At 49.2% G+C, this 13,522-nt stretch overlaps 1 protein-coding gene across 4 annotated transcripts in view; it reads right to left on the reverse strand.

Moving 5' to 3' along the window:
• The window catches only part of agap3 (ArfGAP with GTPase domain, ankyrin repeat and PH domain 3), an 805,117-nt gene that overhangs the window by 400,140 nt on the left and 391,455 nt on the right, over positions 1 to 13,522 (reverse strand). For all 4 annotated transcript variants that reach the window (XM_078215551.1, XM_078215552.1, XM_078215555.1 and 1 more), the window contains exons 3-4: positions 8,682 to 8,769; positions 536 to 621 (exon numbers count right to left, since the gene is read on the reverse strand). In XM_078215551.1, coding sequence (XP_078071677.1) covers positions 536 to 621; positions 8,682 to 8,769 — 174 coding nt within the window. The remainder of the gene's footprint in view (positions 1 to 535; positions 622 to 8,681; positions 8,770 to 13,522) is intronic.

Consider the following 13,522-nt stretch of genomic DNA (forward strand, 5'->3'; position numbering starts at 1 on the left):
TATGGTCCCCGGAAGGATAGGGGGTTTTAGTTAAGTCAGGCAGCATGGTCGGTGCAGGCTTGGAGGGCTGAAGGGCCTGTTCCTGCGCTGTAATTTTCTTTGTTCTTTGATATTCCGGTTTCTTGGTCCGTAACCCTTTAAATTCCTCGTCCTCAAGTCCATGTCTAACTCCCTTTTGAAACGATCGATGGAATCAGCTTCCAGAGTCCAACAACTCTCCGTTTGAAAAGATTTCCCCTCGGCTCCCCTCCAGATGTTTTTCTATTTATTTAACATCTGTAACCCCACAGGTTATTAACCCAATTTCCAAAGGGAAGCATTTTCTACTCTGGCAAAATCAGGTGCTATCTTTTGGGTGAGATTTTAAGCTGAGGATATAAAGTTATTGCAGGGTTTGCAGTGGGCACCAACGTCAAACAGCTCACCATGCGAATGCTGATATGACCTGGGAGAAAGCAGCGGGTATACCACCGGCTGTGACTGGGACCCACAGGGTCAGGTCACGCAGCTCAGTAACTGCAGAGTCATTGCTTACCTGCACCTCGGGAGGTCCCCCCTCATCCCGAATAAGCAGGAGGTAGCTCTGTCCATCCACCACTATCTCTTTCTTAAAGCGACCACCTTCAAGAGAGAAAAAAAGACAAAAGCTGTTAGCTGTGGCTCAGTGGGTAGAACTGAGTCAGAAGGCTTGGGGTTTCATCCGGGCTGTCCCATCAATGCAGCACAGAACAGGCAAGTGGAGTTGAGGGTGAAATGAGATCAGCAGTGATCGTATTAAATGGCGGAGCAGGCTCCTGCTCCTAATTCTTATGTTCTGAGGGAATTCTGTGCAATCAGTCTTCCACAGAATCCCTACATAGAGTCAGAGGTTTACTGCATGGAAACAGGCCCTTCGGCCCAACTTGTCCATGCCACCCTTTTTTTTTAAACCCCTAAGCTAACCCCAATTGCCCGCATTTGGCCCATATCCCTCTATACCCATTGTACCCATGTAACTATCTAAATGTTTTTTAAAAGACAAAGTTGTACCCGCCTCTACTACTACCTCTGGCAGCTTGTTCCAGACACTCACCACCCTGTGTGTGAAAAAATTGCCCCTCTGGACACTTTTGTATCTCTCCCCTCTCACCTTAAACCTATGCCCTCTAGTTTTAGACTCCCCTACCTTTGGGAAAAGATATTGACTATCTATCTGATCTGTGCCCCTCATTATTTTATAGACCTCTATAAGATCACCCCTCAGCCTCCTATGCTCCAGAGAAAAAAGTCCCAATCTATCCAGCCTCTCCTTATAACTCAAACCATCAAGTCCCGGTAGCATCCTAGTAAATCTTTTCTGCACTCTTTCCAGTTTAATAATATCCTTTCTATAATAGGGTGACCAGACCTGTACACAGTATTCCAAGTGTGGCCTTACCAATGTCTTGTACAACTTCAACAAGACGTCCCAACTCCTGTATTCAATGTTCTGACCGATGTACAGTACAGACAGAGACCAAAACAAAGTCCCAGTGTCCCAGAAATCTGAAATCCTCCCTCCTGAATTCTCTCTCCAGCCACACATTCACCTGGACTAACCTCCTGTTTCTAAACTCACCAGCAGGTGGCACTGGAAGTAATCCAGAGATTCCTGCCTTCTGGGTTCTGTTTTTAAATCTACTTCCTCGCTCCCTCAATTCTGCTTGCAGAACCTCATCCCTTCTTCTCTCTACATTGTTGGAACCAATATGTCCCTCGATCTCTGTCTGTTTGCCTTCCCCCTTCAGAATGCACTGCAGCCGTTCAGTGACATCCCGCACCCTGGCACCAGGGAGGTAACTCACCTTCCTGGAGCCTCTTTTACAGCCACAGAAACACCTGTCTGTTCCCCTTACAATTGAATCCCCGGCCACTGGAGCCCTGCCACTCTCCCTCCTCCTGTCTTGTGCAGCAGACCCCCCCATGTTGCCGTGAAGTTGGCTGCCACTGCTTTCCCCGGCACAGTCATCACTCCCAACAGCATTCAAACCGCTCTATCTGTGAGGAAGGGGGGTGGCCACAGGAGCCTCCTGCACTCCCTGCCTTCCTGTACTCTGCCTGGTGGTCACCCATGCCCTTTCTGCCTGTTCAATCTTCACCTGCGATGTGACCACCTCACTGAGCTGTCCATGGCTTGCTCAGCATGGCGGATGTTCCACGGTGAATCCAGCTCCAGCTCCAGAATCCGGTTCACCAGTAGCTGCAGTTGGACACGTGGTCGCAGGGACAACTGAAGTTTTCACATAGCCCAGGAGGAGTTTATCATGGAAACTCTCCTGTCACGACTCCCCTTAAACCCCATATTTACTCTCTTTTCAAACAAAACATTTTGCTTACCTCCCTTACGTTAACTTCACTTCCCTTAGCCCACTTTGCTAACTTATATTACTTTATTATAATGACCCTGATCTTACACGTTTAAGTTTCTCAGTTAATCCCTTTTCCCAAAAACAACAGAACTACTTCACTGCGATGCTGATTGTGAGGAGAGCCTTCAATGGTCTTATGTCTGTTTATCTGACCCTGAACCGAATTGCATAGAATCATAGGATAGAATCATAGGATAGAATCATAGGATAGAATCATAGGATCCCTATGTTGTGGAAGGAGGCCATTCGGCCCATCGAATCTGCACCAACTCTCTGACAAAGCATCTTACTCAGACCCACCCCTGCCCTATCCTCATAACCCCAAGTATTTACCCCACTAATCCCCCTTACCTACACTAAGAGGCAATTTAGCATGGCCAATCCACCTAATCTACACATCTTTGCGCTAGCCCACTTCACTTTCATAGTAACTTCATTGCAGTGTTAATGTAAGCCGACTTGTGATTAATAAATAAACTTCAACTTTACTTTAACTTTAAGTAACTCAGCTTTCATGACCTCATAATTACTCTGATTTAAGTTTAAAAAATAGTCTCAGACCCACTCCACTCTCCCTCAAACTGAATGTAAATTTCAATCATATTATGGTCACTGCTACCTAGGGACACCTTCACGATGAGATCATTAATTATGCCCATCTCATTGCACAATACCAGTTCCCGTTTCCCCCTCTCCGCTCCTGCTATTTCCATCTCCCCCTGCCCCAGTTCCCCCCTCCCCCAGTCCTGGCTCCACCCTCCCCCAATTCCCCTTTCCCCCAGTTCCCTCTTTCCCACAGTATGCCGAGTGGCGCTTGTTCTCTGGTTGGCTCCAGAACAAACTGCTCCAAGAAGCTATCCCAAAAAAATTAAATGAACGAGGGTTCACTGTTTAAAAATAAGGGGTCTTTGGAACTCTCTTCCTCAATATGGATAGACACGTGGAAATATGACTTTATAGCCATTAGTGAAACTTGGCTACAGGAGGGGCAGGACTGGCAGCTCAATGTTCCAGGGTTCCAATGTTTCAGGCGGGATAGAGGCAGAGGAATAAAAGGTGGGGGGGTGGCATTGTTGGTCAGGGAAAATGTTACAGTGGTACTCAGGCAGGATAGATTAGGGAGCTTGTCTACAGAGGCCCTATGGGTGGAGCTGAGAAACAGGAAAGGTTAGAATCATAGAAACCCTACAGTGTAGAAAGAGGCCATTTGGCCCATCGAGTCTACAGCAGCCACAATCCCACCCAGGCCCTACCCCCATATCCCTACATATTTACCCGCTAATCCCTCTAACCTACCCATCTCAACTAAGGGGCAATTTTAGCACGGCCAATCAACCTAACCCGCACATCTTTGGACTGTGGGAGGAAACCGGAGCACCCGGAGGAAACCCACGCAGACACGAGGAGAATGTGCAAACTCCACACAGACAGTGACCGAGCCGGGAATCGAACCCAGGTCCCTGGAGCTGTGAAGCAGCAGTGCTAACCACTGTGCCACCGTGCCGCCCATCTCCTGTATTCAATGTTCTGACCGATGGAACCAAGCACGCCGAATGCCTTCTTCACCACTCTGCCCACCTGCCAATCACATCAGATGGCACAGTGGGTTAGCACTGCTGCCTCTCAGCGCCAGGGACCTGGATTCCATTCCGGCCTCGGGTCTGTGTATGACCACATTAATGGGCTTGTATTATAGACCACCCAATAGTCAGCGAGAATTGGAGGAGCAAATCAGCAGAGATAGCTGACAACTGCAAGAAACACAAAGTTGTGAGAGGCGGGGATTTTAATTTTCCACATATAGATTGGGACTCGCATCCTGTTAAAGGTTTAGACGGGGTAGAGTTTGTAAAATGTGTTCAGGAGAATTTTCTACATCAGTATATAGAGGTGCCGACTAGAGATGATGCGATATTGGATCTCCTATTGGGAAATGAGTTCGGGCAGGTGATGGATGTGAGTGTGAGGGAACACTTTGGATCCAGTGATCATAATGCCATTAGTTTCAACCTGATCATGGATAAGGATAGATCTGGTCCTCGGGTTGAAGTTCTGAACTGGAAAAAGGCCAAATTTGATGAAATGAGAAGGGATCTGGGAAGTGTGGATTGGCACAGGCTGTTCTCTGGTAAGGATGTAAATGGAAAGTGGGAGGCCTTCAAAGGAGAAATTTTGAGAGTGCAGAGTTTGTATGTTCCTGTCAGGATTAAAGGCAAAGTAAATAGGAATAAGGAACCTTGGTTCTCGAGGGAGATTGTAACACTGATTAAGAGGAAGAGAGAGTTGTATGAAATGTACAGGCAGCAAGGAACACATCAGATGCTCGAGGAGTATAAAAAGTGTAAGAAGCTACTTAAGAGGGAAATCAGGAGGGCTAAAAGAAGACATGAGGTTGCTTTGGCAGACAGAGTGAAGGAAAATCCAAAGAGCTTCTATAGGTATGTTAGGAGCAAAAGGATAGTGAGGGATAAAATTGGTCCTCTTGAAGACCAGAGTGGTAGACTGTGTATGGAACCAAACGAGATGGGGGAGATACTAAATGGTTTTTTTGCATCCATATTTACTGAGGAAACGGGCATGGAGTCTACGGAAATAGGGCAAACAGGTAGGGAGGTCATGGAACCTTTACAGATTAAAGGGGAGGAGGTGCTTGCTGGCTTGAGGCAAATCAGAGTGGATAAATCCCCAGGTCCGGACAGGGTATTCCCATGGACCTTGAGAGAAGCTAGTGTTGAACTTGCAGGGGCCCTGGCAGACGTATTTAAAATGTCAGTATTCACGGGGGAGGTGCCGGATGATTGGAGGGTGGCTCATGTTGTTACGTTATTTAAAAAAGGTTCCAAAAGAAATCCTGGAAATTATAGGCCAGTAAGTTTGACGTCGGTGGTGGGCAAGTTATTGGAAGGTGTGATAAGGGATAGGATCTACAAATATTTGGATAGACAGGGACTTATTAGGGAGAGTCAACATGGCTTTGTGCGTGGTAGGTCATGTTTGACCAATCTATTAGAGTTTTTCGAGGAGGTTACCAGGAAAGTGGATGAAGGGAAGGCGGTGGATGTTGTCTACCTGGATTTCAGCAAGGCCTTTGACAAGGTCCCTCATGGGAGGTTAAGAACATAAGAACATAAGAAATAGGAGCAGGAGTAGGCCATCTGGCCCTTCGAGCCTGCCCCGCCATTCAACAAGATCATGGCTGATCTGAAGCGAATCAGTTCCACTTACCCGCCTGCTCCCCATATCCCCTAATTCCCTTATCGATCAGAAAACTATCTACCCGTGATTTAAACATATTCAACGAGGAAGCCTCCACCACTTCAATGGGCAGAAAATTCCAGAGATTCACTACCCTCTGAGAGAAGAAGTTCCCCCTCAACTCTGTTCTGAACCGGCCCCCCCTTATTTTGAGGCTGTGCCCTCTAGTTCTGGTTTCCCTTCTAAGTGGAAAGAATCTCTCCACCTCTACCCTATCCAGCCCCTTCATTATCTTATATGTCTCTATAAGATCACCCCTCATCCTTCTAAACTCCAACGAGTACAGACCCAATCTGTTTAATCTCTCCTCATAAGCTACACCCCTCATCTCCGGTATCAACCTGGTGAACCTTCTCTGTACTCCCTCCAAGGCCAATATATCCTTTCGCAAATAAGGGGACCAAAACTGCACACAGTACTCCAGTTGCGGCCTCACCAGTGCCTTGTACAGTTGCAGCAAGACCTCCCTGCTAAGGTTAGTTAGGAAGGTTCAGTTGCTAGGTATACATGGGGAGGTAGTAAATTGGATTAGACACTGGCTCAATGGAAGAAGCCAGAGAGTGGTTGTGGAGGATTGCTTCTCTGAGTGGAGGCCTGTGACTAGTGGTGTGCCGCAGGGATCGGTGTTGGGTCCATTGTTGTTTGTCATCTATATCAATGTTCTAGATGATAATGTGGTACATTGGATCAGCAAGTTTGCTGATGATACAAAGATTGGAGGTGTAGTGGACAGTGAGGAAGGTTTTCAAAGCTTGCAGAGGGATTTGGACCAACTAGAAAAATGGGCTGAAAAATGGCAAATGGAATTTAACGCAGACAAGTGTGAGATATTGCACATTGGAAGGACAAACCAAAGTAGAACGTACAGGGTAAATGGTAGGACTCTGAAGAGTGCAGTTGAACAGAGGGATCTGGGAATACAGGTACAGAATTCCCTAAAAGTGACGTCACAGGTGGATAGGGTCGTAAAGAGTGCCTTTGGTACATTGGCCTTTATAAATCGGAGTATCGAGTATAAAAGTTGGAGTGTTACAGTAAGGTTATATAAGGCATTGGTGAGGCCGAATTTGGAGTATTGTGTACAGTTTTGGTCACCTAGTTACAGGAAGGATGTAAATAAGGTTGAAAGAGTGCAGAGAAGGTTCACAAGGATGTTGCCGGGACTTGAGAAGCTGAGTTACAGAGAGAGATTGAATAGGTTGGGACTTTATTCCCTGGAGCGTAGAAGATTGAGGGGAGATTTGATAGAGGTGTATAAGATTTTGATGGGTATAGATAGAGTGAATGCAAGCAGGCTTTTTCCGCTGAGGCTGGGGGAGAAAAAATCCAGAGGGCGTGGGTTAAGGGTGAAAGGAGAAAAGTTTAAAGGGAATATTAGAACAGAGAACATAGAACATAGAACAGTACAGCACAGAACAGGCCCTTCGGCCCACGATGTTGTGCCGAGCTTTATCTGAAACCAAGATCAAGCTATCCCACTCCCTATCATCCTGGTGTGCTCCATGTGCCTATCCAATAACCGCTTAAATGTTTCTAAAGTGTCTGACTCCACTATCACTGCAGGCAGTCCATTCCACACCCCAACCACTCTCTGCGTAAAGAACCTACCTCTGATATCCGTCCTGTATCTCCCACCACGAACCCTATAGTTATGCCCCCTTGTAATAGCTCCATCCACCCGAGGAAATAGTCTTTGAACGTTCACTCTATCTATCCCCTTCATCATTTTATACACCTCTATTAAGTCTCCCCTCAGCCTCCTCCGCTCCAGAGAGAACAGCCCCAGCTCCCTCAACCTTTCCTCATATGACCTACCCTCCAAACCAGGCAGCATCCTGGTAAATCTCCTCTGCACTCTTTCCAGCGCTTCCACATCCTTCTTATAGTGAGGTGACCAGAACTGCACACAATATTCCAAATGTGGTCTCACCAAGGTCCTGTACAGTTGCAGCATAACCCCACGGCTCTTAAACTCCAACCCCCTGTTAATAAAAGCTAACACACTATAGGCCTTCTTCACAGCTCTATCCACTTGACTGGCAACCTTTAGAGATCTGTGGATATGGACCCCAAGATCTCTCTGTTCCTCCACAGTCTTCAGAACCCTACCTTTGACCCTGTAATCCACATTTAAATTTGTCCTACCAAAATGAATCACCTCACATTTATCAGGGTTAAACTCCATTTGCCATTTTTCAGCCCAGCTTTGCATCCTATCTATGTCTCTTTGCAGCCTACAACAGCCCTCCACCTCATCCACTACTCCACCAATCTTGGTGTCATCAGCAAATTTACTGATCCACCCTTCAGCCCCCTCCTCTAAGTCATTAATAAAAATCACAAAGAGCAGAGGACCAAGCACTGATCCCTGCGGCACACCGCTAGCAACCTGCCTCCAATCCGAAAATTTTCCATCGACCACCACCCTCTGTCTTCGGTCAGACAGCCAGTTACCTATCCAATCGGTCAACTTTCCCTCTATCCCACACCAGGGGGGCTTCTTCACGCAGAGAGTGGTGGGAGTGTGGAATGAGCTGCCGGATAAAGTGGTAAATGCGGGGTCACTTTTAACATTTAAGAAAAACTTGGACGGGTTCATGGATGAGAGGGATGTGCAGGTCAGTGGGACGAGGCAAAAAATGGTTTGGCACAGACAAGAAGGGCCAAAAGGCCTGTTTCTGAGCTGTAATTTTCTATGGTTTTCTATGGTTTCTAATAGGCAGTGGTAGCAGAGTCTTTGAATATTTTTAAGGAAGCGATAGATAGATAGATTCTTGATTACCAAGGGGGTGAAAGGTTATCAGGGGTTGGCAGGAATGTGGAGGAGAGATTCTAATCAGATCGGCCATGATCTTATTGAATGGTAGGCCAGACCCGAGGGGCCGAGTGGCCTACTCCTGTCACTAAATCAATGTAATCACTCAATGGCTTCATCACATTGCAAGGAGACTGGGAAGGAAAGTATTGATGCAGCCCATCACACTGTGTCCAACAGCAGCTTGACCGGGTCGTACAACACACGGATAACACACATCATACCTTCAGGAGACTCCTCCTGCACATAGGTTCCAGTTAAATACCGGTGAACAAGAGCAGACTTCCCACTCGACAGATTCCCCACGATTCCCTGGAAAAAAGAGCACGTTGAGGTCAGTCATGTCATCATGAAATGTTGATGTACAGAGATACCTGGGTGTCCGAGGACATCAGTCAATGAAAGCAAGCATGCAGGTACAGCAAGCGGTCAGGAAGACAAATGGTAAGTTAGCCTTCATTGCAAGAGGATTTGAGTACAGGAGCAGAGATGTCTTACTGCAGCTGTACAGGGCCTTGGTGGGACCACACCTGGAGTAGTTTGGGTCTCCTTATCTAAGAAAGGATTTACTTCCATCGAGGGAGAGCAGCTGAGGTTCACCAGGCTGATTCCTGGGGTGGCAGGATTGTCGTATGCAGAGAGATTGGGTCAACTGGGCCTGTATTCACTGGAATTTATGAGGGGGATCTAATTGAAACATATGAAATTCTGACCGGGCCGGACAGACTGGATGCAGGGATATTGTTTCCTCTGGCTGGAAAGTCTAGAACGAGGGGTCACAGTCTCAGGATACGGGGTAGGCCACTCACAACTGAGAAGGAGGAGATTTTCACTCAGGCTGGTGAACCTGTGGAATTCTCTCTCACAGAAGGATGTGGAGGCCAAGTCACTGAGTATATTTAACAAGGAAATAGATTTCTGGACTCCAAAGGTGTCAAAGAGCAGGCTCAAAGAGCTGAAAGGTCGTATCCCGCTCCTATCTGCTCTGTTCATACGTTAACCCCAGTGACATCCTGCCAGGTCAGCAATGATGAGAAAAGGTCACTCAGATCTCGGAAGCACTTCAATTTCTCAGACCGTGGGAATCGGAGGCACATGCAAATTGTTGTTGTTGAAAATACAGCCACTGGACAGGAGGTGGACAGGCATTCATGTCTCTGAGACAGGTAAGGGTTAGGATTAGCATCACAGCAGGAACTTGAGCACAGGATCCAGAGGACAGTCCAGTACAGTATTGAGGGAGTGCCGCACTGTCAAAGGGCCAGCACCGAGGGAGTGCCGCACTGTCAGAGGGGCAGTACTGAGGGAATGCCACATTGTCAGGGGGTCAGGACTGAGGGAGTGCTGCACTGTCAGAGGGTCAGCACTGAGGGAGTGCTGCTCTGTCAGAGGATCAGTACTGAGGGAGAGCCGCACTGTCAGAGGGTCAGTACTGAGGGAGTGTCGCACTGTCAGAAGGTCAGTACTGAGGGAGTGCCGCACTGTCAGAAGGTCAGTACTGAGGGAGTGCCGCACTGTCAGAAGGTCAGTACTGAGGGAGTGCCGCACTGTCAAAGGGTCAGTACTGAGTGCCGCACTGTCAGAGGGTCAGTACTGAGGGAGTGCCGCACTGTCAGAGGGTCAGTGCTGAGGGAGTGCTGCACTGTCAGAGGGTCAGTACTGAGGGAGTGCCGCACTGTCAGAGGGTCAGTACTGAGGGAGTGCCTCACTGTCAAAAGGTCAGTACTGAGGAATGCCACATTGTCAGAGGGTCAGTACTGAGGGAGCACTGCACTGTCAGAGGGTCAGTGCTGAGAGAGTGCCGCACTGTCAGAGGGTCAGTACTGAGGGAGTGCCGCACTGTCAGAGGGTCAGTACTGAGGGAGTGCCACACTGTCAGAGGGTCAGTGCTGAGGGAGTGCTGCACTGTCAGAGGGTCAGTGCTGAGAGAGTGCTGCACTGTCAGAGAGTCAGTACTGAGGGAGTGCCGCACTGTCAGAGAGTCAGTGCTGAGGGAGTGCCGCACTGTCAGAAGGACAGTACTGAGGGAGTGCCGCACTGTCAGAGGGTCAGTACTGAGGGAGTGCCGCACTGTCAGAGAGTCAGTGCTGAGGGAGTGCCGCACTGTCAGAAGGACAGTACTGAGGGAGTGCCGCACTGTCAGAGGGTCAGTACTGAGGGAGTGCCGCACTGTCAGAGGGTCAGTACTGAGGGAGTGCTGCACTGTCAAGAGGATCAGTACTGAGGGAGTGCCGCACTGTCAGAGGGTCAGTGCTGAGGGAGTGCTGCACTGTCAGAGGGTCAGTGCTGAGAGAGTGCTGCACTGTCAGAGAGTCAGTGCTGAGGAGTGCCGCACTGTCAGAGGGTCAGTACTGAGGGAGTGCCGCACTGTCAGAGGGTCAGTACTGAGGGAGTGCCGCACTGTCAGAGGGTCAGTACTGAGGAAGTGCTGCACTGTCAGAGGGTCAGTACTGAGGGAGTGCCGCACTGTCAGAGGGTCAGTACTGAGGGAGTGCCGCACTGTTAGAGGGTCAGTACTGAAGGAGTGCCGCACTGTCAAAGAGTCAGTACTGAGTGCTGCACCGTCAGATGGTCAGTACTGATGGAGTGCCGCACTGTTGGAGGGTCAGTACAGAGGGAGTGCTGCATTGTCAGAGGGTCAGTGCTGAGAGAGTGCCACACTTTCAGAGGATCAGTACTGAGGGAGTGCCGCACTGTCAGAGGGTCAGTGCTGAGGGAGTGCTGCACTGTCAGAGGGTCAGTACAGAGGGAGCGCTGCATTGTCAGAGGGTCAGTGCTGAGAGAGTGCCACACTTTCAGAGGATCAGTACTGAGGGAGTGCCGCACTGTCAGAGGGTCAGTGCTGAGGGAGTGCTGCACTGTCAGAGGGTCAGTACTGAGGGAGTGCCGCACTGTCAGAGGGTCAGTACTGAGGGTGTGCCGTACTGTCAGAGGGTCAGTGCTGAGGGAGTGTTGCACTGTCAGAGGGTCAGTACTGAGGGAGTGCCGCACTGTCAGAGGGTCAGTACTGAGGGAGTGCCGTACTGTCAGAGGGTCAGTACTGAGGGAGTGCCGCACTGTCAGAGGCTCAGTGCTGAGGGAGTGTTGCACTGTCAGAGGGTCAGTACTGAGGGAGTGCCGTACTGTCAGAGGGTCAGTACTGAGGGTGTGCCGCACTGTCAGAGGGTCAGTACTGGGGGTGTGCTGCACTGTCAGAGGGTCAGTACTGAGGGAGTGCCGCACTGTCAGAGGGTCAGTACTGAGGGAGTGCCGCACTGCCAGAGGGTCAGTACTGAGGGAGTGCCGCACTGTCAGAGGGTCAGTACTGAGGGTGTGCTGCACTGTCAGAGGGTCAGTGCTGAGGGAGTGCTGCACTGTCAGAGGGTCAGTACTGAGGGTGTGCCGCACTGTCAGAGGGTCAGTACTGAGGGAGTGCCGCACTGTCAGAGGGTCAGTCCTGTGGAAGTGCCGCACTGTCAGAGGGTCATTACTGTGGAAGTGCCGCACTGTCAGAGGGTCAGTACTGAGGGAGTGCAGGCACACAGGCACTCACACAGGCACACTCAGTCCTGTGGAAGTGCCACACTGTCAGAGGGTGAGTAATGTGGGCACGGGCGGAGATGAAGTCTTTCGGATCAGAATTCTGGCCAATGTTTATCCTCAACCAAAACCAAAACCATTGCAAACAAATGCACTGATCATTTATACGTGGATTTTTGTGCATGAAATAACTGCCATGTTTGTCTAATTAATAATAGTGTGCAAAGTTCAAAAGTAATACGTCAGCCGGAGCGATTTTGAGTATATGTGTGTCTGACTCACTGTAATCAAAGAGTGCCATTTCTCACTTGGCCACCAGGAGGAGCTACGTTACCATGTTTTGCAATGCTGCGTGGGGAGAGCAGTGATCCTGTCGCTGGACAATCGGGGACAGGGAAATATTAAACTGATGCCAGACAGCACACTGAAACATCTCGGGTCAGAGCTGATTTCAAACTCAAACTGCTCTTTCTATGGAATATTGCCTCACATCACAGAGGAATCAGTCTGGATTAATATCAGAGCATCGTACTTACACACACCTCGTACGCTCTGCACAAGCACCTGACACACACACACTCTCACACAAGCACACATACACACTCACACACACACACACACACTCTCACACAAGCACACAAACACACTCACACACACTCACATACACACACACACACCCAGACTCACACACGTTCAAACCTGCACACACACAATGTGCACACATGCACTCACACCCAGACACACACACACTCACACGTGTGCACACATACTCACATGTGCACAGATACACACCCATGTGCACACATACCCACCTGCACATACACCCACCTGCACACACACACACCCACCTGCACACACACACACACACACCCACCTGCACACACACACACACACACCCACCTGCACACACACACACACACACCCACCTGCACACACACACACACCCACCTGCACACACGCTTGCACACACCCACGTGCACACACGCACACACGTGCACACACACCCACCTGCACACACACACACCCACACACACGTGCACACACACCCACCTGCACACACACACACACACAATCTAGAGAGCAATAATCATTATACTTCACAAATGGTGTGTGATGCACTTTGCATGGTGACAGAACATTATGTAATTGAGATTTTCTGGTGTGATTTCTGGAACAGGCTGACACTGCTCTTCTGGGCACTCGGGCTGATCAGGCCTGTTTTTTGGGTTGCTCACTTTGTTCTGTGTCAGCACAGACTGCTAATTACATAGCACAGCCCAAAATCAACACACACAAGACAAAGAATCTTCAGTGTGGATCCAACCCTTCATTAAGTGAACAAACGGCCCTTGATGCCACCTGACAACCAACTGTGAGGATCAGGAGGCGAGCACACAACACCGTGGCTCCCTGTCACGGGGGATAAAGTAATGGATACCTGGGCCCCTCACACCCCGGAAACCTCACACCAGTTTCATGGTGTTCACTTCACTCCCCACAGAGCAATGGGAGGATGAACTGGGCTCAGTTTCACAGGGCTGGTAAA

This window comes from Mustelus asterias, chromosome 7, assembly GCF_964213995.1.
Source record: "Mustelus asterias chromosome 7, sMusAst1.hap1.1, whole genome shotgun sequence".
Lineage (NCBI taxonomy): Eukaryota > Metazoa > Chordata > Chondrichthyes > Carcharhiniformes > Triakidae > Mustelus > Mustelus asterias.